This window comes from Hippichthys cyanospilos, chromosome 20 (genome assembly GCF_059441005.1).
Source record: "Hippichthys cyanospilos isolate Australia breed blue-spotted pipefish chromosome 20, RoL_Hcya_1.0, whole genome shotgun sequence".
NCBI lineage: Eukaryota > Metazoa > Chordata > Actinopteri > Syngnathiformes > Syngnathidae > Hippichthys > Hippichthys cyanospilos.
The window spans coordinates 14,027,501-14,055,214 of record NC_142388.1 but is presented as its reverse complement, the minus strand read 5'-3'; the positions used below and the strand labels follow the sequence as shown (position 1 = coordinate 14,055,214).

Sequence of the window (27,714 nt, the reverse complement as noted above, 5' to 3'; positions counted from 1 at the left end):
ACAGGTAGTTAGTCCATTTAAAGGCCAAAAACTATCAGCAGTCTCTAGAATAGATGCTTTACCAAGTTTTTTGTTTCTTTGACAAATGTTGTTTTTGTTTTTTATTTTCAGACCAACATTTATATGTTTAACTTCCATAATGTCTACAATTGCACAAACTTAAAACAATCTAGTGCGTTAGTAAAGCTTTAGGCTCCAAAGCATCAGGTATGTGCACATTTTTGACTAAAGAAATCTGTGTAAATTCTCTTTAGGTTTGAAAACATACAAAAAAAAACTATTTGGTAAAATGTTAAAAGATTATAGCTGTTAAGTGCTTAGGTTTAAAGCATATTAAGAAGTTTTAGATTAGCTTTGTTAATGGTGTAACGGACAGCACATACTCTAGACAGGACACAAAACCGGTCATTTCAAATGGCAACTTTCTGGCTTTGAGAAACACTACAAGAAATCAAAGAAAGTGTGTGCTAGTCCGTTAAGTTATTTTTTAGACCAATCAAAAGGTAACACAAATTAGAAGTCACTCAATTCTGCTGAAAAAATGATGGAATCATTTTGTAAATTTCCATTCCCAAATACAGTATAACACTTGCATCAGATTAGATTCACTAGTCTACTGTAAAACAAAAGAGCTTCTGCACCAAGTGGACTCCAGCACAAGATGTGAAATAAAACATGAAAAGATGATCCAAATTCTTAAAGATTGTTTTTCTCAGCCGTCTCTAAAATAGACAAAATGGGGGTTGTGTATAAGGCAAGCATACTGGTAAACCAAGTAAGACATCACAGCGTCAAGACCGAAAACTCAAAAGCTGTATGTTGTAGTGCATTTTGGGATCTGATCATTGAGCCTTCATTTACTTTTTACACATTTTTTTAGTTTTTTGTTAAAGTTTCATTGTAGTAGTTTTTTTCCTGTTCTGTTATCTGACTAGGAAGATACACAAAGACATTTTTCTCTCCCAGAGCAGCCCCGGGGGCTTTGGGTTATGGACCCGACCACTTGACCCCACCTAACAGTTAAACCAATGGTCAGGCGCCACAATTGGCAGAGAGGACAAACCTTTGAGGGATTTTTAATGAGGGAACAAAGAGCCATGAGAGTGCTATCCATCTTGACCTCATGAATGAGGCTGCTATGTGGACCAATGCGTCTGAACTAAGCAGCAAAATTACTTTCCTTTCGCCATCTTCAAATGACATCAAAGGGATCGCCGTGCGATCATCAAGGGCGACCCCAGATAACGAGTGATCTTTGATCGGTAGTTTCCAAAAATGCATAGATGCAACATTGAAATGGAACACTGTTACATTGAGAACACCTGAAAGTAAAAAGTCCAAAATAAAATTTAAGATGCAGCTCCAATATTGGATCTCAAAAATCATGCAAAACACGTACACTAGGCAGTATAGCTGTTTTCTTATCAGAGACACCTGACCTTGCATTGATTTGTAGTTGGTATGATAGAAGCTAATAAAAGTGATTTGTGAAAAATAAGTCAAAGGGAAGTCAACTGATCGTGACGCTTAACTCCAGGAATGTTGCTTTATGAGAAATGTAGTGGAAAGGCAGACAATGACAACAACAAAATAGAATAAATCGAAGTATTTACAGCCTATTTGCTAAGGAAAGAATATCACTGGCATTTTCTGTTGTCTTATGAGCTGACCGTATGGATGTGTGCGCACATTTACAACAGGTACAGTTTGTGCCAGCCTTAATGTATTTGAACATAAACGGAAAACCCACAGGCAGAAATATAATCCGGATCAAAAACAAACATGTTGCACTGAAATCCGCATGGCAGGAAACGTCCATGTACATGGAGAGGAGGAGAATCCATTCCTGAAGTAATGAAACCGAGGGACTGCATTCTACTGGACAGAATGGATATCTGTTGTGTAATGAAGCAACTTAGATGAAGTGCAAATTTTCACACAGCAACAAAAGCTCACGTAACAAGTACAGCTATGTATAAATTCAGCTTATTCAACTCTGTCCTGGGTTCACTGTTTGTGCCTCGTCGTTGAAGGCACAAAAGCACAGCTCGAGTAGCGCATTCGGCATGGATGGAAGTTTGCCATGGCCTCACAGCTCACACTCCATTCATGTCAGGGCTGCTGGGACTCAGTTCGCACAAATAGAAAAGGGTGGCTTCGCTGGCTTGGTCCTCCGTCAGAGGCTCCAAGCGAATTAGGGAGCTGCGGCCCACTTGCTTTGACGCAACGCTGCCGTCCAGCAGCTCCGACGGAGGCTCCGACTCCACAAATGCGGAGGAAGTTTTGGTGTGGCTGTGGCCTCCTCCGTCCAGATCCACTTCTGCAGGAGCGGTGCAGCCATCCAGAAAGGCCAACAGGGGACAAGACGTGTACTGGATCAACTGCTTGTCTGAATGCAAACAACAATGCGCCAGTCAACTGACAGGAAAGGCACGGCATGATGCTAAGTGTACAATGTATGCAAACGACGACCACATTTGTGTCCTCTGAGGGATTTTGTCTGCTCAGATGTGGAAAAACACCCACCTGTGTTATCTTCCAACTGCTTGCTCTTATTTACTGCTGATGGCATTTGTTTGCTGGATGCGTTCTCCTAAAAACAGAAAAGTCAACAGTGGCGCTGAGCAATACATCAAAACGTCATGCGGATTCTGAATTGGGCTTCTTTCAATCCATCCCTTTCCATCCCTGTAACCGCCCATGCAGACTAAAAATGCATCTGTGACTCTTTTACTTTTGCTTTAGGACTAGAGTAAGGGAGAAGAGGTTTTGCACCGAGTCGGCCAAGTAAACAACAACTAGTCAATTATTAGTTACAAAGTTTTACTGTAGAAAATGTCAGTGGCAAGCAACAATTTTGTCCGTTTTTTCGCTCTTCCCAAAGCCGAAACCCCTCATCAGAATGGTCGCGATTGGCCGCCGGACAAGCAGGAGGCCTTTATGATTGTCATTTGACAGAGGACTGTAATTTGCATGAATTACGAATGAAAGCCGGCACATTTGTAACCAGTGGAGAGGCCAGTGAGGACAAGTTAGTTTCCCTGAATATAAATTAGTAAGAATGTGTATCGATGATAAAAAGTTTTTTCTTCAGCTACTAATTTTGTATGTTTCTCAAAGTCAAATGCTGTTTACATCTATCTTTTGAGATTCCGGATATAAGTTTACAAAGCCCAAAGTGCTGTTTGGTGGCCGCTCATCTTTTGAGTGACGTGCGTTTTAAATAGCAAGATATGGCTTTAAACTGTTCACGAGACACCAGTTGGAAGTTGCTGCGTTTTCTCTCCCCCGAGAAAGAGCAGATACAGAGCTCTCGGATGCTCCCAAAAAAGAAAAGAAAATGCCCCATTAAGTCAGACAGTTTTCAAAAATCCCTTTCACTCAATAATAATAAATACATAACCCTAACCCTTTTTATCACCACGGTCCGCTCAACGCTTTAGATGTATATTGCGGACCGAGGGGTGCTGCTGCTGCTGGCTGCTCTAGAAACCACATCATCCTTCTCACTATCTAAGTAATATCAACAGTGGCCAGAAGCGGCGCCAAAACAACAAAGCTCAAGCACAAATGTATGAACTGTTAAACTAAATCATTTCCAAAACATTAATTCGGGTGCAGCTCACGTGACCCGGTACCGGTGGTTGGGGACCGCTGGTTAGGGACCGCTGGTCTAAACGGTGAGTTTATCGGACGCACCCATAATTTTGGCCTATTTAGAGAATTATTATATTTAGAGAATTACCATAATTGCATGGCACTCTACGGCCTCTAAGAGGCATGGATACCGGATATTTTTTTTTTCGCTTGCCACTGATATTTGCACTATTCATGTTATTAAATAAAGCTTAAGAATTTTCAGTGGTGCGCTGTTTTAATGGAAATGTTTGTATGGCGTGCATGCTGATACGCTACCTCAAAAGCATCAACATCAATGCCCTGCTTCCCATAGAGCATGGCCTGAAAATCCTCTAGACTGCAGTCAATGCTGTCCAGATAATCCATTAGCTCAAGCCTGACAACAAGGGCACAACATCACCATGACAATTAGTTGTATTATTGGCATGAGGTCAGTATTTCCACAGTAAAAATAACTGTGCTTACTGATTGACAATACACCAGCTTCAACTTAACACTGTCACTGCAAACTAACATTAAAACTTAGCGCCAGGCTTTTTGTGACATTAAAAGAATTTGGTCCATTCTTCATTCACTCTCATGTTGGCTTTACTCCTCTTGATTTTAATCTTTAACAAGACAGACATTTAGAGTTGAGACACAAGATTTTTAACACAAATTTCAACAAATCTTTCTTTGCTGGCTTCGACACAAACAAAAGCACTGATGTACATTTATGTGATATACGATATTATATCTGTTCCATGAAAATAACAATTTATATCGAATAGACCGTTCTTATCATTTCAATGTTTCGATATGACACAACAGTGTTCGCTTTCTACTTTGCGCTTCATCTTTCACGCCCTCAGGGCTTTGCGTTTTTTTCTTCCATTAAAAAAAAAAAAAAAACAGGCTATATTGCGGAGACGCGCTGTGGAGGTTTGCTGCATGACACACAGACAAGTTGACTGAAAACAAACATGCCACGGGCACTCCTCCATAGAGTGGCGCACATAGCTGACCAATCATGAACAGGGAAGCAGAGTTTACACCTGAAATTCCAATTTATTACTACAGCGCTGTTTTATCCTCAGTGTATTTCTACCGCTACACATTCTCATGGGAGGTGGAGACGGTTGCTGGTGCTACATACAGTCAACAGCTTGGACAAGACTGGCCAAACAATCAGTCAATCAGCTCACGGGCACTCCCACAAGGCATGTAAAAGCTCTTGGTGTGACATCAATCACTGAGCGCAGGAGTTTTAATCCACTCCGCTCTGGGAGGGTTTTGTATTTCAATGAATGTCAGTTTAAACAGAGGCCTCAAGTACAAAATCCACTTGAATAGTTTAAAAAAAAAAATTCAAATAAGGCCATTGCTGTACTACTTTCCATCATGTATGAATCCGTAAACATGTAAAATAGTGTATGTAAAAAGGCATTTGTTTTTGGAAATGATTGTGTCTATTTTTGCTTCAGACTGAAGTGCTTCAAAAAGACTAAAATGGTCATGATTAAGTGGACCTTTTGACCTTAGCAGTAACAGTGACAGTAAAAGTGAAAAATCATAATGGGAGAGTTTCAAATTGCATTAACGAATAAGAATATACAATATTTCTCTTTAAAATGTCCACCTTGAGACAGAACAACTGACAAATCGAAAAGTATAGCAGACTCAAGTGTAAACTTACTTGCCCAGGAGGTTAATATTTTGTGAGATGGCTCCATTTTCTTTTAGTATGGAGTCCATCATCTTGACAGGGTCTTCTAGACTAAAACCAGTCGACTTATTGAGTTGAAGAGCACTGCTGGTTGCTCTGCTGCTGTCCAATGTGCCGCTCCTCGTCTGTCCCACAACTCCGGCATCTACGACATCTATGGAGGTTGTGCTGGCCTCTGCCTCAGCATCCAGCACTGAGCAGGGATCCAAATCTACTTCGACTATTTCCACATCACTGGGAACATTCATAAGAGGCCTGTTAGCATAGCTTGACAACAGTTTTGAGTCAGCAAACTGACCTTTCCCCCCCTCACTGTGCACTATTTTTCTAACGCAGTACTTGTCCTGGCTATGAAACTCACCAAACTGTTATAAAGTCAGTTGAGTTGACTCACCATGGCTCGTTGCTTCTGGGTGATGCGCCTATGATCTCGGTGGCATTTTCTATATCGTTCTTGGTGAAGTCACAGACGACGACATCGTCTGATGCTTCAGAGGCCTTGACGCTATTACGACTGCTGATAGGAGACTAAAAAAAAAAAAAAATCAGAAAAAAAATCCTCGTCAAACTTTTTGCTGAAACGCCTCACACAGATCACATAACTAATCGACAGGAAATACATTGATTATTCATTCAAATATTTTCAAGACTGATTGCCCAAACTGTGCTACATTTACACTACTGATGGCATCGAATTAAAAAACAAAACAAAACAAAAAAACAGTCAAAACCTTTCTTCTCAGAAAGAAGAGCAAACCCACAAAATGTACACAGACAATGACACGCAGTAGAAGAACGCAATCTCATGTCTATGCATTGTGATTCACATATTGACACATCTCCTCAACAATGTATGCAGACAAAGACTGAAATAAAAATAAATGAAATTACTGGCACTTACCTGCTCTACACAAACTTTGTCATCATAGATTTCATGAAAATATTTGGGCTTCTTTCCACTGCTGTTCATGAGAATAGGTCTGCCGAAAAGGTAAGATAGATGTCAGAGATTTTTGCTTGAAATCATCAGCATATATACAAATTTGAATAATCACCTTTTGCGCTTTAGATTCAGCAGATGGTTGTTCTGTACTAATGTGACAATGAAATGTACCATCTGAAAAAGACGCAAAAGCAGGTCTTAATTGTAGTCATGAATCACCTGGGGAGGAAGTTTTAAAACATACCTTCTTGATGAGTTGTTGCTGGTGGACGTGCTTCTGTCTCAAATCAGATATCTCTGTCCACAGCGATTCATTCTCCCTATGCACAATTAGTTTGGGAGGAAAAAAAAAGGAATCTATGTTTAGAGAGGGAATTGATAATATTCTAATATTATTGACTAAGTCCAGTATCTAGGAGAGCAGCAAGCTGCTCACACTGAGCATGAAAACATGAAAAATACATTAAGGGATTTTATGATTAAGCATGAAACTTTACATTACCCAAATGCGAGAGCACATGAATAACAATGGACTCAGCAAATACTTTTCAACAAATTGAGTTAAAACTCTGTATTTTAACTTTTAGGCTAATTTTTGTATTTTTCAGTTTTATTTTTTGGAATGGCAATCGGTTTGTCTATTTTACTGCTGGTGGCAAGCAATTGTAGTGTTGTTACTCACTTTGAGATTTTAACCCTTTAAATAAGAATTTATTTAAAAAAAAAACAGTCAAGTTTCAAAAAATACACAATACTATGAAAAAGAATTTTCCCTTTTTCCTGATTTCTGTGTTTTTTGCATATTTAGGAAAGAAAGTATGAAAAAGTTTGAGCACTCCTGAACCCATTTTTGAGGCCTTGTCTACATGTAGCCGGGGTTCTTGCACACGAACAGTAAATGTCGCTATATGTGTTGCTATATGTGGCCGGGCTTTTTTTTTTCCATCAAAATTTAATGTTTCAAAAACTCAGGCCAAAGTGGAGCTTTGCCCCAGCCTCCGGTTTCGTGGGTGCGTGTAACAAGCCTGAATGGAGATTTGCGTCATTGGGCTACTCTTTTTCCCGCCAAAGACACAGATACTGGTGACCTCAGAGGTGAAAGGTCTTTCTGATTGGATGTCAGAGGCAAAAGTTCTTTCTGATTGGACAGAACTGAGAATTACTGCCACCTAATGACTTGGCATGCTTGTGCACGAATTTGAAACCGCACTATGCGGTTTCGTACAAACGTGACTATAAACAAATATCGAAGAGGGGGACATTATGCAGATTTAAATAAGCCGGTTACATGTAGACAAGGCCTGAGCTGATGAGTTATAAAAGGAAAATCTCAGGCCTTGTCGACCTGTAACCGTCTTATTTAAATCTGCATCGTCTACCCCTCATCGTTTATTTAAAAAAGTCACGTCCAGAGGAGTGCCACCCCCCCATGTAATCTCCTAACCCTAACCCTGAATTGAATAATAACTAGACCTACGATTATATTTAAAACATACTGTTGATTGTTAAGAACACACTGATTTGCACGTTTTTTTAAATTTATAATAAATTATTCCTTTTTAATGAAAATCGGTTAACTCTTACACATTCTCCCTTTAAGGTCACACCACAGCATTTGAATTGAAATTAAGTCTGGACCTTGATTTGACCACTCCCAAACCAGTAATTTTATTTTTGAGCAATTCTGTTGCCGGTATGTTTCGCATCATTGTCCTGCTACATGAACAACGGGCGGTTGAGTTTTGGGCACAAACGGAAGGCTGAGATGTTCTTCTTCAAAAGCTTCTCGTAAATAGCAGAATTCATTTCCCCCCCTTTATCTCAGCAAATTGTTCAGGTCCTAAGGAAGCAAAGCCATCACACTGCCACCACCATGCATTACTCTTGGTATCATGTTCTTTTTATCAAATGCTGTGCCACTTTTATGAAAGATTTAACAAGCTTTTTGACTCAATAGTCCACAGAATGCTTTTTCAAAAGCCTCGAGGAACAACAAGATGCATATTGGCAAATGTGAGACAAGCCTGACAGCAGTGGTTTTTGCCTGGGAACCCTCTCAAGGAGTCGAGAGCACTAAACTTAACTGAGGCCAGTGAGGCCCTTTGGAGCTTTTTCTAGGTTCTTTTGTAACCTCCTGGATGAGTCATTGTCATACTCTAGGAGTAAATGTCATTAGTTGATCACTTCAGGGAAGATTTGCCACTGTTCGCAGTTTTCTCCATTTGTGGCTACTGGCTCTGACAGTGCTTCCCTGGAGCACTACAGCCTTGGAGGTGGCTTTGTAACCTTCTCCAGGCGGATAGATTTCAGTCACTTTTTTGTTCTCATTTCTTCAGGCATTTCTTTGGATTCTGACATATTCTGTCTGTTCTTGGAATTCTGTAGCCTACTGACTTTGTTGAACTAATTCTATTTCTTGATTCAACCAATTCAACACAGGTGGTGGCAATAAGGTTTGGGTCCAGTTTGTGAAATTGCACCCCGCTTTCCCAAAATGAAACCTTTGCGAAAGATAAACTTACAAAAACATGCAAAAATCAGAATGAAAGCAAATACTTTTTTACAGCACTATGTAGAAAGGTGATGGGGCTTTGGTGTAGTGCTGCCATTTGGCTGAAGAATAATATTTTGTTTTGTCCCTCCCAGTCATTGTGGACAATTAAGTCATAAAGTAATAAAGCCAACGCACATTTCTTATTGGGTTTGAATGAGTTTGAATTAAAAAATAATAAATCCTGTGCAAAATGATCAGACAACAAACATGCATAATGATTTTCAGTCAGATTTCATGTAAGCTTAACATTATGTAATATCATCATAGCTTGTGGGAAAAATAAAAACAATTCGAAGCTTGTGCACAACATGCTCAAATGTCACAATTAAATGCTTGCTAACTACTTTAATGCCAGCAAGTCTTGTAAATCACCTATCCATCATTCTTCACTTGTGTAAAAACCTCAATTTTGATTGAGCTACTTTCAAAGTCGACTTTTAAAATGGCTTGAATCTGTGAAGTATTCTGAATACAGTAATCCCTCGCTGTATCGCGGTTCATCTTTCACGAGCTTGCTGCTTCACGGATTTTTTACAGTGTGGATATTTCTTACAGCGCATTGTGCTCTGAATCCTGATTGGCTCAGGGGCTTTACTGTTGTTTGGAAATAAAATATTGACACTATACTATATTGGTTTTTCATTTGTCAATTTATTACAAAAGGCAAGAGGATCCAAAAGCTTGCTTTCATCTCTCCTGTATCTCTCCTGTGCCCGTCTGCACTCAGCTCAGCTCACACGTTACAAACGTGCTAGTAAGCACATTGATTGACAGCTTGGTCTCTGTGAGCCAATCACGTGACTTGTAGACGTGCCGAGAGCAAACGCACACATCTGTGTGCTTACATAGAGAGCAAGGAAGAAATGCACAGCTTTGGAAATCTTACTTTTACCTAGATTTCTTTTGTAATAAATTGGAATTTCAAGTGCATTGTTATGATATAAGAAGCTTCACTTTAATTCGATGTCCAGGTATATCCGTTTATAAAATCTTCTTGCTCAGAAAAATAAAGAGCTCAACAACTACTCATAACAATGTGCAGGACGAAGAGGCATAGCTGGGACTGTGAAATACGTGAGTATTAGAATATTACTTTTTATTAGAATATTAAAATGATTGTTTTGAACAAATTTGGGGCTTTAAAACAGGTTTTGATTTTTGGTTTTATTCTATAGTTTATTATTGCATTGTAAAATATTAATAAAAAAATAAAGCTGGCTACTTCACGGATTTCACTTTGTGCGTGTTATTTTTGGAACATAACCCCTTCGATAAACGAGGGATTACTGTATTAGAAAGTTGGAACGGTTTGAATAGGCCGAATAATGTAGAAGATACAAGGGGAAAACTGAAAAAGTGGGAATGAGGGAAAATTTTGAATTGTGGGAAGAGGAAAATGGAATTAATGGAATGGCAAGAATCCGGAGAATTGATTAAAGTTGGAACGGTGTAAATCGGATTAGTAATGGTGAAGAAAGAAGGTTACAAAGATTTGGTGAGAATGATGAGAAAAGTGGGAATGAATGACTAATTATTAAAATACAGTGGGCCCCAGGTTTACGAACTCCCTGTTTTACGAATTTTTCATCTTACAAACGTGGACCGTGGCGTTTTTTTGTCCCCCTCTTACGCACAAACCTTTCGTCTTTCGAACAATCCAACATGCTGGTCAGTGTGTCCGCACTATTTTTTTCGCTTTGCTGAATCAACAAAAATAACTATTCTCGCATGTCACGGAAACGCCAATATGCTATTGGTCTTATAAGGCCTTCATCTAGCTTGATGGAACAGCTGGTCGGTGTGTTGTGAAGACTTTGCAAACTTTATCAGTTAGACATGGCTTCTAAAAAGTGGCGGTAAAGGAAGAAGTAAGAGGATGATGACAATAGAAACGAAGCAAGAGATAATAAAAAAATACGAAGGAGGCGCACGCATAGTTAACCTTGCTAGTGAGTATGGCCGTAACCGCTCCGCAATCTTCTAATCTAAGGGCAAGACTTTCCTTGCCAGGGGACGGACCTCGGTCAACAATAAAATGGAGAGGCTTCTTCTATTATGAATTAAAGAGAAGGAAATCACCGGTGATATGTTCCCATTTAAGAAAAGTTCTCATTTAAGAAAAAAAAAAAAATCTGCGGGTTCGTCTCTGCTCCCCTCCGTCTCCACCCACTACCAGCTCAAGTCACGTCGCCCCAAAGGTAAATGTCATTTTTCCTTTGTATATTTATGTTATTTAATTTAACTGTACAGTAGATTATGTTACTAATTTATAATATGTGTATAAAGTCGTGATGTTTTTACCTAAGGTGTTTACATGCATTCACTAATTAACATAGGTTTGGATTGCCCGTCATACGAGCAATTCAAGTTACGAGCATAGCCGCTGAACGGATTAAGTTCGTAACACGGGGGCCTACTGTAGTTAGGAATTATTGGAATGTGTGAATATTAGTAATGATGAAAATGTGAAAGGAATTAATTGAATGATGTATATGTGAAATGGGGAAGCTTCAAATGCGAAATGTTAAATATGCCATTGGGAATGAATTATGAATTACTATAAGTGAAAATATGGCATTATGGGAGAATATTTATATTTATGAATTATTGGAATGGTGGGAATGATCCATAAGGTGAAATGAAAGGGCTAAATATTATGAATTTGAAATAGGAAAGCTCAAAATGTGAAATGTTAAATCTCCCATTGGGATTGAATGGGGAATCCTTCCATTGAAATGAATTGTGAAATATTAAAGGGTGAAAAATATGGAATTATTTGAAAATATTGGAATTTATGAACTACTGGAATGATGGGAATGATCCCTAAGGCGAGATGAATGAGCGAAATAGTGAAAATATGAAATGTGAAAGCTGTAAATATGAATTGTAAAATTACCCAATGTTAAATCAATGGGATTTTTGGTGTGGAAAAAGGGGAACTGTGGGAAATCTGTAAATTTGGAAATGAGAAAAATGGAAGCAGTCGTCAAACGATTAATTGGATTAATATGAAATTGGAACAGTGTGAATCGGACGAACTGGGAATGAGTTGAAACGCGCCAAAAAACGGGCGGAATAAAAAAAAGAAGGAATGACAATGTGTGAAGCCTTCACACAATGAAAGTTATGGTTTGTTCAATAGGTCTCAGTCTTTTCAATCTTAGCCATCTGAACTTTAACAGACTCAGGAGCAAAACAAAAAGAAGACAACAAAGACAACAAGAAAACAAAGATATTTGATATATTAACAGTTTGCATGCAGAACATTCTTAAGGACAGGTCTTGCATTTGAGGAAAGAGCAAGAGTTGCTACAACTTGATTTTCAGGAGTTTGCACCAACCTCTTCAGGGCTGCAAGCCTGACATCAATGTTTTCTTGCTTGCTGTGAACAGTCTGAACGCTCGCCAAGATCTTGGACAGGTCTTCTTGTCGAATCTTATTTTCCTCAGGACGCGCATTTGAGACCTAGTTGTCACAATTTCAACCCCCCACAACACACAACAAAGAATCAAATATTCAGGTGATAACAGTTCCTTATATCCTAGACTAGGCCTGCACGATTATGGCCAAAATAATGATCACGATTATTTTGGTCAATATTGAAATCATGATGATTAAACACGATTATTCATCATGTCTACTTATTGCCCCCCCTTTATAAAACAACAAACAAAAAACAAAACAAGCAGTATATTAACAAGGCTTCAAGCCTTGATACTTATAAATAATAAATAATAATAATAATAATAATAAACTGAAACAAATACATAAAGTAAATAATAATTACAACAAATTCAACCCCCAAGACGTGGCAAAAATTTGGCACACAGGGCAACACAGCTAACTGACTTGCTGAGTGTAAACCAATGGGAAAAAAAAAAAGTCTACCTAGAACCAAGCACATTATTTTTACTTTTAAGCTAATTATAATCAATTAGCAGTCAAAATGTCATTTTCGGTCATTTCAAACCGAATTTATTCTAATTTTTTTGCCAATTGGATTTTTCAAATTGGGTCTCAATTGACAGCGAGCACGCACAGTATATATTAGGAATCAGAGGAGAAACTGCCATTTCACACTGGTAATATATTAAGGTGAGAATATATTAGGGTGATAAATGCACACACTTTTGCCATACAAACATGTAGTAAACACTGCCCCCTAGTGGTAGGATGACAAAGTGCTTGATTTGACTTGTAATTAAAAAAAAAGTGCTTGACTTTTTAAATATTAATATTGCAGAGGATAAGCTCAATTAATTGTGGTAGATGATGATGAAAAATTACATATTTTAAAAGGGCATTATTTTGACCTAAGAACTGAAAAGTTATGAAAACAGGGCAAAATGAGTGAAAGAGGTACAACACGTACGAGTCATAAGCTCTGCCGTGGCAGTCCGGCAGATGAGCTATGATGCTGTAAGTCAGACCCCGTCCACACACACGTATACAGTACTAGTCATTAGGGTGATCTCTTCACATGATACCCACTCTTCATATAGTCCATATGTGCAGCAGGGCAATCATGGCTTATACCTCATTCTTCTGCTTCAGGAAACATATTGTATATTATATAGTAAACCTTGATGTGAAGTAGGCTGATGACATGACAAGAGCATTCTAAATCTAAAATACATGGCAGTAGGAAAAAAACAAAAGGGACAAAATATTACAATTATGTCGTTAACGGAGGAGCCAACCTAAAAATCTTTACTTGTGATGGAGCTCGGATAGCTAAACCCTGTGTTGGTCCATGTATCGTATCGCTTTTGGCAAAAAACACGAAGCAAAAAATACAATACAGCCGCTTGTATTGGATCACGTGACAGATACACTACAGCCACTGTGCCAATCGGTACCGGTAAGCATTGGGGCGTAGAAGTTTACAAGAAAGTGCACCTGTCAGCGGAGGTGTCTTTGCTTTATGAATCACAAATCTTTCAATTCTTCCTTTCACGTCAATATAAAGTGTTCCCAAAAGGACAAGAAAGGATGTTTCAGTCAGCATTTAGTTTCGCTTGCCTTGTGTGCCTTCAAATAGGTGCATATAAAAAGATATCTCAATCCCATGTTTTTTTTTTGCTTTTTTTTTTTTAACGTGGATTCGATTCCCAGGGCAGACAGACACAGCTTAATATAATTTGATGAGTTTCATTTGAGTTAGCAGGGATAGGCAGACTACAGTCCGCGGGCCGGATTAAGCCTGTTGTTTTTTTTTTTTTTTTTTTTTTTTTTTTTTTTTTTTAATCGGCCCGCCTATGATGGCACAGAGTTAAGGTTTAGTTTGAATGATTCCAATCATTTTATTTTGACTGGTAATTCCATTAATTTCATTTTGAGTTGTTATGACAGACTACCAACACCAGGTGTCACAGTAGGCGGAATGACATGATGTTGCAGAGCCCCGAGGAAGAATGAGAGAGCAAGAGAGAGATCGAATGAGCCATTTTCAATTATCGCTCTTCTACTGGTCAGGTCAGAACCCATCTTCATCAATGTCAGAGAAAAAAAAGTTGACAGTGAGTGCCGGGTGTTTGAGAATGGACGCATAAATATTTTGCTCCACGCGGCAAAATGATGTCTTTTTGGGAACCAAGTTGGTCTCACTGGCACACTCTGGAGATATCAGGTTTCAATTCCACTTTAAAAGCCTTTCGATGACAATGTTTACCATATGTTTGCATGCCAACATGTTTTGACAAATTTGGACAGTTTTAAATAACAGTGATTCTCAAAATTGTGCTATTATGCAAATACGCTTATCAGCCCATGCCTAGTTGAAACTAGTTGAAACTTTAGTCACTAAAGTGATGTTGTGACGGTATCTCATACCAGGGGGTAAATTAGCCTGTGAAATCTACTGCCTTCCAGAGTCAAAAATGGCTTCATTTCAAGCACAATGTACATACATGAATCCCATGTTATTTTGGTTGCTCTCACCCTTGATTGGTACAGTGGTGATGCATAAGTGTTTACCTCAATTGGAATAACAAATGTTGCCTAAACGGATGATTTAAAAGTCATTGGAGCATCGTGCATCTCCCCTTTCTCCTTTTCAATTAATAGTGGATTGCAAAAACACTGCATGCATACTGCCACCTACTGTACAAGAGTTAGCACTCACGCCTATCCATCAACCTCGATGCCCTCCATTACACTTCTGGCTCAAAAAGCCGTACCCTCCCAAAAATTGAAAAAGAAATGAATCTTGTGGCATGCTGGAACAAGAAATCTTGTGGCGTCTGATCTTGCAAGATCTTGTCCCATCCCTAATGGTAATACTGTATATCCATCCATCTTCTATAGCCGCTTATCCTCACTAGGGTCGCTGGCTCACTGGTGCCTATCCCAGCCACCAATGGGCAGTGGGCGGGGGACACCCTTAACTGGTTGCCAGCCAATCACCGGGCACACAGAGACGAGTGACCATTCACACACCCAATCACATCCGAAGCCAACTTAGGGTGTCCACACAGGACAAAGCTGGAATTGGACCTGAAAACTCTGAACTGTGAGGCGGACAGGCTAACCACTCTTCCGCCATGCCACCCAAATGGCATCTTTGGGGCGGCATGGCTCCGTGGCAGAGTGGTGTCTCCTAGCTGAGAGGCTGTGGGTTCGATCCCCCGACCATCAAGACCATGTCAAAGTGTCCTTGAGATAGACACTGAAACCCCAGTTGCTCCTGATGCTGAGTCATCAGTAGGTAAATGACTAGTTAGTGTTAAAAGCTTTGAGTACCCAAGGTAGAAAAGCGCTATATACTAAGTGACAGTCTATTGAAATGAAAGTCCATTTACCAAATGGTAATATATAACTAGCTTAATAATTTTAAAAAAAGTTTACCTTTCTTTTTATGTTCTCCAGCAGGTCATCTTGTCCATGTTTGAAGTAAGCATGCTGAAACTCCACGGGACCATCTCTCTCCTGTTTGACGACACCTTGGTCGATGTGCATCACTTTACGGAATCCATCTGAAATCATTAGAATTGTAAGGCCAACAATAATGATGATTCATTAATTCAGCTGACAATCAGGTTCATTACTGTGGCAGGCAAAATCATGGTTTGACTACATGATCATGATTAGATTTAGACTAAAACTGCCATGAGGGCTCTTTCGGCACATTCATGCCATCACCATCATCATCATCATCATCATTAATGTTAAAGGTGAGTGCTTATTGTCATTAAGTTTTAACATGAACAAGTTCTTTATTGTGGGATAATTGCACAAATTCTCCCTCATCATTCACAGTGTGAATATCTATGACATTGTTATTCAACAACCGGCTCATTTTTTTCACCTGCATAAACCTTTACCTGTATAATATTTTCAAATTGTGCAGTATTTCAAAGTATTAAAAGCACTAGAAAAAGACAATCGCTAGACCATAAGGCTTGTATTGGAACAAAATGTGTCTTACACATATTAAGCTGCCTGATGAAGCTGGCCATGTTGTTGTGCTTGAAGAACTTTGGGAGAATCTCTTTGGCAAAGCGTTGCTCATCCAGCACCAGGAAGCTTGTGCCCTCCTTAAAAAAAAACCGACACCATTATGATATGGCATTATAAAATGAATGGATATATTCTTTGATAAGACCAAATGTAAAGCAGAAAGCATAGTGCTAAGTGAGCTACCTTTGGCAGCATACACTGCCTTGATAGCTGCTATCAACCGTTCGGGTACACGTTTGAGCTGGAGAAAACCGCATCCGATTTAATAAGACGTTTGAATTTTAACTTGTGTCACTCGTAAATGTGTTCATATTGTAATCAATGCGAAATGACGCTGTGGCGAGGTTAATCGGCTTCACTGACCACCTGTTTTCCGTTAGCTTCTCCGTCGAGCAGGCTAATTGCACACAATTGCAGCATTACCTGACTCCAGCAAATAAGTTCATTGGTGTCTCCATCCTCGACCAGCGTCCACAGCTTGGTGAGGAAAGCCGGAACGTTCGAGTTGTGTTTCATCTCCAAACCTGAACGACTTCGACAAAATATACGCGATTTTGGCTTGGGTGATGCCGAATGTTTACCGTTGCGTGGACAAGGCTCATACAACTTCCGTTTCAAGTTCTTTGAGGCTGATTGGTCAAAAAAGAATTTACGTAATGACCCTCACGTGGGACACCACGCGTGTAGATCTACAGTCCATCTATTTTCTTGTATTTTATTTTTACTTTAGTGAGGCAGTCTGGTGATTTTTTCGAATATTATGTGTGCACATCCCCATCTAGACCAAAATGTCTTTTTTGTAAATGCATTTTTTCACGATTGCGAATTCCTTTTCCGGTGGAGTGGATGAGCATTTTTGGGTGAACAGTAAGCGTTCGGTAATCCCCCCAATGCTAGTTGCTTATTTGTGCTGTATAGTAATAATGACATTTATCAACTCACCCTTCACTTCGCTAAATGAAAACAACAGTCAAAGCATATTCTTGATTGACAACTTACTGCAGATAATATTTGTAAACCTTATATGCCTGTAGACAAGTTTCCGGGAAAATTAGTTCACCAACCCGCGAATCTCAAGCTTGGCGCGATTAATGACGAGTTACGTCCGGAAGGATAGTGTACCTTGACTTGATTCTCGCCTATTTTTAATCTTGTTTATACCACAGACGGTAGCATCATCACCAGGTGCGGAGTTAGAAGTTGGACCTCAAATTGATTAATAGCTTAAAGGGATGCAATTCGTAGTCCAGGACATACAGGTGGGACCGGGAGCAATGTAGTGTTGTTAACGTGAAGTACTTGAATGATATTCGAACACAGGGTATGGCGTCGCACAGCCCCTTATATAGTCATTAGAAACACAGGTTTATTTTATAGTCGCTTTCAAATGCTTTGGCCATTTGACGCTGTACCACCAGCAGTTCTTTGGCGTTTGGGACAAACTCACGGTCATCATAACATTTGCTCCGTCTGTCGTTCCAGGTGGCTCTTCATTGGTCATGGCTATAAATGCAGAAGAGGAAGCTGTGATTAGCCAGATGTTTGAAGCCTATATAGCGGAATATCATCATGGCGACATCGAGCTAATTGCGGCCTCCGGTGACGACAGTCATCAGCCTGTTGTTATCAATGCTATGACATTGTTTGAAGCCAACATGGAGGTAATGATAGAAGGACTAACTTTTTTGCTACAACGAAAAAAATAAAGACAATTCAGTCCAGACAGCGCCGCTGAAATCACAGTTGTACATAAATGTCTAAGATCGCTGTGAAAACGTCAGTGTGTTTAACCATTCTAAATTGTGTGAGTTTGAATTGTTTTCGTGAGAGTGCGACTCTACATTGTGGAAGTTTGAATTGTTTTCGAGTGAGCGCAACTCTAAATTATGTGTGATTTTTTTCTCCCGTGATTACAAATGGTATTTATCACAATATATAATTTAATGTATTTTATTGAATGAATATTTTTATTTGCCCACAGATTGGAGACTATTTTAATGCCTATCCAAATGATGTCCTGACGATATTTGACAAAGTTTTGCACAAAACAGCTAGTGAGGCATCAAAGAATTCCTCCGTTCTGCATTTGGATGGAGGACACCCTAAAGAGTCAAGAATGAAAAACACCATCCACGCACGCATCACAGGTGAGTGAGTGTGAGTGGTCTCATGTCCAACCATATATTTTCTTTAGTGTATGCGGGGGTTGTTGCTGACGAAGAGTGATTTGGTTTGATGCGCTATACAAATGATGTCGCTCCGGTTTGATTGCTGTTGGTTTGGAGAAAGTTATTCACAACCAGACTTTTACCTCCTCCTCGACAGGTCTGATAACCAATTTTCACGTATAACTGTATCATCAGTGGAAAGAAACATTTTGTGAAACATTCGTGGATGATATAAGTTCTAAGGGGAGCATGCAGAATGTAAAGAGGGTTGGACTAAAGGTGTGCAGTGATGTATCCTGCATGTTTTCCATGCTTTTTATTTTCTCAAAGACACCTTATTCAAATGATTAAGATCGTTTTCAACATTCTGGACAGCTTGCTGATGAGAATTAGGTGTTTTGAGTAGAGAAATCTGTAAAATATACAGGCTACCGGCCCTCAAGGACTGGTTTTTGACACCTTTGTCCTAGGGTCACATGCTTTGTACTTCGTATGAGGTATGATTAGAACCATCTTAAATGCGGTCCAACCGTAGTCTGTAGTCAGTGTAGCAAGATGGTGTTGTCCACAGTGTCAAAAGCAGCTGGCAGGTCTAGTAGGAGGATTAGAGATGACGAGCCAATGTCAGCAGACACAAGCAAGTCGTTGATGACACCGACCAAGGTCCTCTTAGGACCTGCGAGTAGGTTGGAAATGGGAGTGAATTTTTTAAATTTTGAGTGAAGGTGTGTGTGGATTAGTGATGAGTTGATGAGGCATTGTGGCGCTTGTCGGCACCTGACACTTGTGTTGATACTGTGTTGATATTGTATAATCAAATTCTAACACCTGCTGGACGTTAAAAATCCTTGCCGACAACCCACTTGACAAACTAAACTGACACTGATTCGACGACCTAGTGTATACAACAATATCATTTGAGTCATTGCATTCGTAAGGTATTATTCCATATCTTTAAATGTAAACATATATCATTGCGAAAATCTAAGTTCAATTCATTGTATTCATAACGCACTATTCCATATCTTTAAATAATGTGACATGTGTCTATGAAAATCTAAAAGAAAATGTTGTGAATGAGAATGATTCAACTAATTGTCTTTTTCCAATGTTTTCAAATGAAGCCTGTTGTGATTTCTCCTGTCATCGAGAACACGCTCACCAGGCAGTGAAGCAACGGTTTGATTTTTATCGTTTCAGCGATTTGCATCGTGTTGACAGATGCACTTCCTTATAAACACAGTTTGCCGCATTTTTTCTGTGTGTTGACACAGTTCATGTGTTGTTCACGTGATTATTTTAAAGGATTATGCGCACGGACGCGGCAATTGTTCTCTGAGCTTGGCGCACGCATTGGTGTTGCCGGACCCATCACTAGTGTTGAGTTAGATAGCACAGATTCTTCAAGGATTTTGGACAGGAAGGAGAAGGAGGTATCAAGAGTGAGATTTTGTTTTTAGATGTGGCAAAATACTGCAATTGTGAGAGCTGGTCGGATTTGACGAGATCTGAGTAGCTAGTTAATGGTCAGTGTAATTAGCGGACTGATGGGAGTGATGTATGGGTAATGAAGTAGAGATTTACGCCTATACTAGTCCCTTCCATGTTTGTTTTGGAATAAATACAGTAGGTCATATTTTCTTAACTGCTACTGCTCTGTGTTTTGAAAATTATCACTAGACCAAGTTTTTTCTCTCATTTTAAACATAAAAGCATGTACATTGGCATCGAACTCAACACTATGATTCAATATCAGTATTGTATCTGACGCCTTATGTATTTTCAGTTTTATTATTATCACAAGATGGACAAATTACAGGAACTGTTTTATCTTCTGTGTCTAGGTCTACCAGTTTGTCCAGAGCTCACAAGGGACACCATTCCCCGGTCAAGAGATGTTGGGCATTTCTTGTCTGTCTCTGGAACTGTCATTCGCACCAGTGTTGCAAAGGTAATCACATAAGATTTGATTCTTAGTCTTCAACATTTACTGTATCTGAAGTTTAAACTGTTTGATGAAAAATGAATGTAATCAGATAAGTGATATGGCTGCAGACATAACTAACATTGCATATGATCTATGACCCGAAACCACTCCTCGAGGCCAGGGCTGTTGAACTCAGTTTTGTCGAATGCTACATTGTAATTGTGGTATTCCTACGAGGGCCGTTTCGACTGAAAAAGGTGTTTCATAGCCTCACAAAATGATGGAATCAGTGCACAAATTGATGGATAACCGGGGTCAACGTTAACGGTGGCCACTATCTGACTGTATTGGGCTGCCTGCAGTCCAATTGTTGCACTGGACATCTTTGCAACAGTGTAGCAGTCGCCAAGTGATTCTATAATATTCTTTATTCATTACCATCTCTTTGACAAAAGTGCCTGACAGCCTTTCGCCATTACTTCCGCTGTGAGCTTTTGCTCAACGCATCTTTCATTTTGCGCATGCTCAGAACTCACTAAACACTTCCGTGCACGTAGGCCCCGTGTTACAAACTTAATCCGTTCAGCGGCTATGCTCGTAACTCGAATTGCTCGTATGACGGGCAATCCAAATCTACGTTAATTAGTGAATGTGTGCAACTCATGCAAAAACCTTAGGTAAAAACATCACGACTTTATACACATATCAAAAATTAGTAACGTAATCTACTGTACACTTAACATAAATATACAAAGGAAAAATGACATTTACCCCTGGGGCGACGTGACTTGAGCTGGGTGGAGGCGGAGGGGAGCAGAGACTAACCCGCAGAATTTATTTATTTATTTTCTTAAATGAGAACTTTTCTCAAAAAAGAACATATCACCGGTGATTTCCTTCTCTTTAATCCATAATAGAAGAAGCCTCTCCATTTTGTTGTCGATCGAGGTCCGTCCCCCGGCAAGGAAAGTCTTGCCCTTAGAAGATTGCCGAGCGGTTACGGCCGTACTCACGAGCAAGGTTAACCATGCGTGCGCCTCCTTCGTATTTTTTTTTTTTTTATTATCTCCTGCTTGGTTTCTATTGTCATCATCCTCTTACTTCTTCCTTTACTGCCACTTGCAATTTTAGAAGCCATGTCTAACAGATAAAGTTTGCAAAGTCTTCACAACATTCCTTCCTTCCGTTTTTCACTCATTTTCTCTCCTTCCTTTCGACCCGACCAGCTGTGCCATCAAGCTAGATAAAGGCGTTCGGCCAATAGCATATTGGCATTTCTGTGATTGACGTGACGCCGGCCAATAGCATCTTCGTGAGTGAGACCAGGGACTGTGACCTTAATCGACCAATAGCATATTGGCATCTCCGTGACTGACTCCGTGACTGACACCGTGACTAAGACAGTGACTGTGACATTGTAAGAGCAATACGAGCAAAACGTTCAACGTTGCCGTGATGAGCGTCAACTTCTGATTTAGTTGATGTAGCAAAGCGAAAATAAATGTACGAATACAATGGCCGGCATGTCGTATTGTTCGTAAGACGGAAGGTTTGTGCGTAAGTGGGGGACAAAAAACTCCGCGGTCCACGCTCGTAAGTCGAAATGTTCGTAAAAGAGGGTGTTCGTAAACCGGGGGCCGACTATCTATCTATCTATCTATATATATATATATATATATATATATATATAGATATAGATATAGATATAGATATATATATATATATATATATATATATATATATATATATATATATATATATATATATATATATATAGAGAGAGATAGAGATAGACTTATATATCTATATATCTATCTCTATCTATAAATAGATATCGATCAAGATATATATATAGATAGATAGATAGATAGATATCGATCGAGATATATATATATATATATATATATATATATATATATATATATATATATATATATATATAGATGTATATGGATAGATGTATGTATATAGATAGATAGATAAATAGATATAGATGTATATACATATAGATATAGATACATATATATATATATATATATATATATATATATATATATATATATATATATATATATATATATATATATATATATATATATGCGCGATACAAATTCCACGGAAGATTTTTGCAACATTTTCAAAATAAAGCAACTGCTTATTCAAATTTTCCAATTTCAAAATGATTTTTTTATATTGAGCAGGCTGAAATTAACAATTTCAACAAGTTTTTCCAAATGCTGCTGCAATAACAAATGAAGCAGCTGAGATCCCCCAAAATAGTTGAACATGAACAAAATAAAATACTTTCTTTTCACATGTTGCTTCAAGAAAAGTTACAGCTGAGCTTTTTCATAGTTGAACATGAACAAAATAAAAATAAGTAGTTAAAAGTGCCGAACAATAGAATAAGAAACATTAATGCGAACAGTAACTACAACAGTGATTTCACTTCTGGGCACGACAACAAGCCAAACATGGTGCAGCAAACTTACATTTGTCCAATCTTTAATTTACATGTTTGTTTTTTTTTTTTTTTAGAAATACAGTGGACCCCCGTGTTACAACGTCCCTGATTTACGTTATTTTCATGTTGTGACCTGGATTACTGAGTTTTTTCATCCCCTCTTTATGACATTTTCCCAGATTTGCGACATAAACAACTGTCATGACCCTAGGGGGTTGGCTGCATTTGTGTTGTTTTGCCTCCATCTGCTGGCGTTTTTAGGTAACTGCACTTATTTACGATTGCCGTCTAATTGCTTCCATGCAGCGCATGACTACAATGCTGATCTACTATTGGTGGGCGTCTCCCTACGAAGATGGTGGTCTGCTATTGGTTATCCTCACTTGTTTGAAAATGCCGGCACAGTATCTTTGTTCAATTGTGAGTGGTTACAAAACCGTATTTTAAGTGCTTAAGTACTGCTTAATTCAAAGTTGAAAGGGTTAGCCATGGGTCCCAAGATTGTGAGTGATGTTAAAGAGAGAAGTAAGAAGATAATTTATATGGAAACGATGCTTGAGATAATTACCCTTATACGGGAATATGGGCATAACAAGCGGCACTCAAAGGTAAATAATCCTTTCTATATTTTTTATTTATGATGTTTTCTGATTGTATACATGTATATTATATAAACGTAGCACTTACTATACTATTTAGGTACCAATTTTTAATATGTATGTACAATTTTGATGTTTTTACCTGGGGTTCTAAACGCATTAGCTATTTAACATAGGTTTGGATTGCCCCTCATACGACGAATTAGTTTTACGACCCCAACTGCGGAACGGATTAATGTCGTAACACGGGGGCCTACTGTACAAGTATGTCCACATTGTAAGGGTCCAAACTGTGCTCTTTGGGCAGTAACTATACCATCTGCTGTGGTCTCTATTAACCGCCAAAAAACGAGGGATGACTGCACACATATGACATGGTTTTACTTTTCCATGTCTTTAGTCCATCCATCCATCCATTCATCATCTTCTGCTTCCATTATCCGGGGTCAGGTCACGGGGGCAGCAGCCTCGGCAGGGAAGCCCAGACTTCCTTCACCCCAGCCACTTCGTCCAGCTCCTCCAGCGGAATCTCCAGACGTTCCCAGGCCAGTTAATAGACATAGTCCCTCCCGCGTGTCCTGGGTCATCCCTGGGATCTTCTCTTGGTGGGACATGCCCGGAACACCTCACCAAGCAGGCGTGCGTGGGGCATCCTAACCAGGTGCATGAACCACCTCAACTGGTTCCTCTCAATGCGGAGGAGCAGCGGCTTGACGCTGAGCCCCTCCCGGATGACGAGCTTCTCACCCTATCTCTAAAGGAGACCCCGTATACCCTGTGGAGGAAACTCATTTCGCCCACTTGAATCCTGGATCTCTTTACAGTCACGACCCACACCACCATAGGTGAGGCCAGGAACGTATATTGACCGATAAATAAAGAGCTTCACCTTTCAGCTCAGCTCTCTTCACCAGTACAGACTGGTACAGAGTTCGCACTACAGCAGACGCTGCACCAATCCGCCTGTTCTCTCCCGTTCCATCTTACCCTCACTCGTGAACAAAACCCCAAGATACTTGAACTCCTCCACTTGAGACAGGACCTCATACCCGACCCGGAGGGGGCTCCACCCTTTTCCGACTGAGGACCATGGTCTCAGATTTGGAGGTGCTGATCTTCATCCTCGCCGCTTCACATTCAGCTGTGAGCTGCTCCAAGAGTTGGAGGTCACGGCCTGAGGAAGTCAACAGCGCCACACATTCTGCAAATAGCAGAGATGTGATGCTGACACTCACAAACTGGACCACCTCAATGCTTTGACTTTATCTAGAGATTCGCTCCACAAAGATAATGAACAGCCCGTAGCAAAGCGTTTGGTACCCCGTACTCCCGAAACACCTCCCACAGAACTCACCGAGGGACATGGTCGAACGCCTTCTCCAAGTCCACAATACACATGTTGACTGGATGGGCGAACTCCCAAGCACCCTTGAGTATCCTGCCGAGGGTTTAGAGCTGGTCCACTGTTCCACGGCTGGGATGGGAACCACACTACTCCTCCTGAATCTGAGATTCGACTTCCTGACCGACCCTCCACTCTAGCGCCCCTGAATAGACTTTACCATGGAGGCTGAGAGGTGTTATCCCTCGATAGTTGGAACTCTTAGGTCCCCTTCCTTAATAAGGGGAACACCACCCCAGTTGGCCAATCCAGAGCTGTCCCCGATATCCATGCAATGTTGCAAAGGTGTGTCAGCCAGGACAGCCCAACAACATCCAGAGCCTTTAGAATCTCTGGGTGAATCTCATCCCCTCCTGGGGCCTTGCCACCAAGGAGTTTTCTGACCGCCTCTGTGACTTTAGCCCCAGAAATGGGAGAGCCCACCTCGGAGCCCCCAGACTCTGCTTCCTCAAGGGAAGACATGTTTGTGGACTTGAGGAGGTCTTCGAAGTATTCTGCCCTCCGGTTCACACAACCCGAGTCGAGGTCAGTAGTGCCCCATCCCCACTATTCACAGTGTTGATGGTGCACTGCTTTCCCCTCCTGAGACGCCGGATGGTGGACCAGAATTTCCTCAAAGTCGTTTTCCATAGCCTCACTGAAGTCCTCCCACACCCGGGTTCTTGCCTCAGCGAACGCCAAAGCCGCACACTGCTTAGCCAGTTGGTACCTGTCAGCTGCCTCATATCATGGCAAAAAATGTCTGATAGGACTCCTTCAGCTTGGTGGCGTCCCTTACAGGTGCGGGTATTGCCGCCACGACAGGCACCGACCACCTTACGGCCGCAACTCCGATCAGCCGCCTCGACAATGGAAGCGCGGAACTTTGTCCACTCAGACTCAATGTCCCCCGCCTCCCCCGGGACGTGGGAGAAATTCTGTTGGAGGTTGGACTTGAAACTCTTTCTGACTGGAGACTCAGCCAGATCTTCCCAGCAGACCCTCACGATATGTTTGGGTCCGCCAGGTTTGACTGACATCCTCCCCCACCATCGGCGCCAACACACCACCAGGTGGTGATCAGTTGAGAGCTTCACCCCTCTCTTCCCTAGAGTGTCCAAAACATGCGGCCGCAAATCTGATATGATCACAAAGTAGATCATCAAACTGCGGCCTAGGGTGTCCCCTTGCCAAGTGCACATATCGAAACCCCCATGTTTGAACGTGGTGTTTGTTATCGACAAGCCGTGATGAGAACAGAAGTCCAATAACAAAGCCCCGCTCGGATTCAGATCAAGGGGGCAGTCCCTCCCAATCACGCCCCTCAAGTTATCACTTTTGTTGCCCACGTGAGCATTGAAGTCCCCCAGCAGTATGAGGGAGTCCCCAGAGGGAGTCCTCTCCAGCACACCCTCCAAGGATTCCAAAAACGATGGCTACCCTAAATTGTCGTTAGGTGCATAAGCACAAACCACAGTCAGCCCCCCACCCCACCCGAAGGAGAGGGAGGCTCCCCTTTCGTTCACCGGGGTACACTCCAAAGTACACGCGCTTAGCTGGGGGGCAATAAGTTTGCCAACACCTGCTTTGCGCCTCTCACTGCAGGCAACTTTGGAGTGGAAAAGAGTCCAACCCCCCTCAAGAGGACTGGTACCAGAGCCCACGCTGTGTGCGGAGGCCAGTCTGACTATTTCTAGTCTACTACTTCTTGGCCTCGCACACCAACTCAGGCTCCATCCCTGCCAGATAGGGGCCATTCCAGGTCCCAAGAGCTAGTTTCTGCAGCCAGGAATCAGTGAGCCTTTGGCCGCCACCCAAATCAAACAATCAATCAATCAATCAAATTTTATTTATATAGCCCTAAATCACCGAAGTCTCAAAGGGCTTCACAGATCTTCACTCCCTAAGGTTAGCTTCAATGTCGGGTGCTCTGGCCCCAGGGATACACATTACGGTGGCTGGCGTTTTAAGCTTGATGTTACGGGTGATGGAGTCCCCTATAACTAATGTGCGGGAGCCAGTAGACTGAGATGGAGTTTGCCTAGCGAGGGGGCTAAAACGATTATGCGTCCGAACAGGCTCACTGCGGCTAGCAGGCTTCTTAGGGCTAATGCTAGCCGGACTAGCAGGTAGGCTACGACCCGCACTAGCCGACGCTAGCGGCATTGCGGGAGGGCTACGGCCCGCATTGTCACTATCAGATGTGTCCGTCTGATCTACGATTATCAGACTACTCTGCTCTAGCTGACGGACACGGCCCTCTAGGAGAGAAAGCCTCTCCATGAGAATAACGCAGGTGTCGCAAGTGACAGATGAGGTGGAGGTGCACGGAGCCATGCTTACCTTAGTACAGCCGAGCGAAATACTTACGCTAGCAGAGCTGCACGAGGACGAACGGAACTAGGAGCTGTTCAGAGAAACGGCGAATCACTAGCTATCGAAGAATGGAAGTAGTCCTCAAAAATGAAGGAAAAAGAAGAAAAAAACACCGAACACAGGTCCGACGGGTGGTGGTAAAAATAGAAAAATAGAAAAAGAAAAATCGTTCGTCTCTCCAGCTAAGGCTAAAACAGCGACAGCAGCAAAACACTCCCCCGGAACCGGAAGTAAGGATAATCGCCCTCAATGTCAAATCACATTGCACCCGACCCCTACGGTCTCTCCCACAGGTGGTGACCCAAGGGAAGGAGGGTCCACGTTACCGTTTCAGGCTAAACAAATAGATCACGTCCCCCACTGATCAATCGCATGAGGTTTACTCCAGAAGGCGAAAAAGTTTGGGCAGCCCTGTTCTAGCCTCGAGGAGGGAAAGGGTGGAGTTGAAGCCTTAGCAACACCTCGCAACATATTTGAACCCACGTGTTTAGGTGTCTTG

The 27,714-nt window shown here is 41.0% G+C and overlaps 2 protein-coding genes across 4 annotated transcripts in view; one reads left to right on the top strand and one right to left on the bottom strand.

Annotated features, from left to right (window-relative positions):
* Nucleotides 1-1,060: 1,060 nt before the first annotated feature.
* On the bottom strand, nucleotides 1,061-16,892 carry hsf2 (heat shock transcription factor 2). Its single transcript, XM_088403800.1, has 12 exons — nucleotides 16,724-16,892; nucleotides 16,269-16,377; nucleotides 15,689-15,816; nucleotides 12,183-12,307; nucleotides 6,532-6,607; nucleotides 6,400-6,461; nucleotides 6,246-6,324; nucleotides 5,739-5,872; nucleotides 5,315-5,578; nucleotides 3,916-4,015; nucleotides 2,527-2,593; nucleotides 1,061-2,389 (listed from the first exon to the last, which is right to left on the bottom strand). The coding sequence occupies exons 1-12, from the start codon at nucleotides 16,814-16,816 to the stop codon at nucleotides 2,097-2,099; spliced, it is 1,530 nt and encodes a 509-aa protein (XP_088259926.1). The 5' UTR covers nucleotides 16,817-16,892; the 3' UTR covers nucleotides 1,061-2,096.
* A 434-nt stretch (nucleotides 16,893-17,326) lies between these two features.
* The window catches only part of mcm9 (minichromosome maintenance 9 homologous recombination repair factor), a 31,412-nt gene continuing 21,024 nt past the window's right edge, over nucleotides 17,327-27,714 (top strand). Inside the window, exons 1-4 of one of the 3 annotated variants that reach the window (XM_088403854.1) lie at nucleotides 17,327-17,485; nucleotides 17,783-17,961; nucleotides 18,282-18,447; nucleotides 20,313-20,419. In XM_088403854.1, the coding sequence (XP_088259980.1) occupies nucleotides 17,800-17,961; nucleotides 18,282-18,447; nucleotides 20,313-20,419 (435 nt within the window). In that variant the 5' untranslated portion in view covers nucleotides 17,327-17,485; nucleotides 17,783-17,799. Of the gene's footprint in view, nucleotides 17,560-17,782; nucleotides 17,962-18,281; nucleotides 18,448-20,312; nucleotides 20,420-24,239; nucleotides 24,304-27,714 lie in introns of those variants that run through there. The other 2 variants (XM_088403853.1, XM_088403855.1) reach the window with 2 other exon arrangements.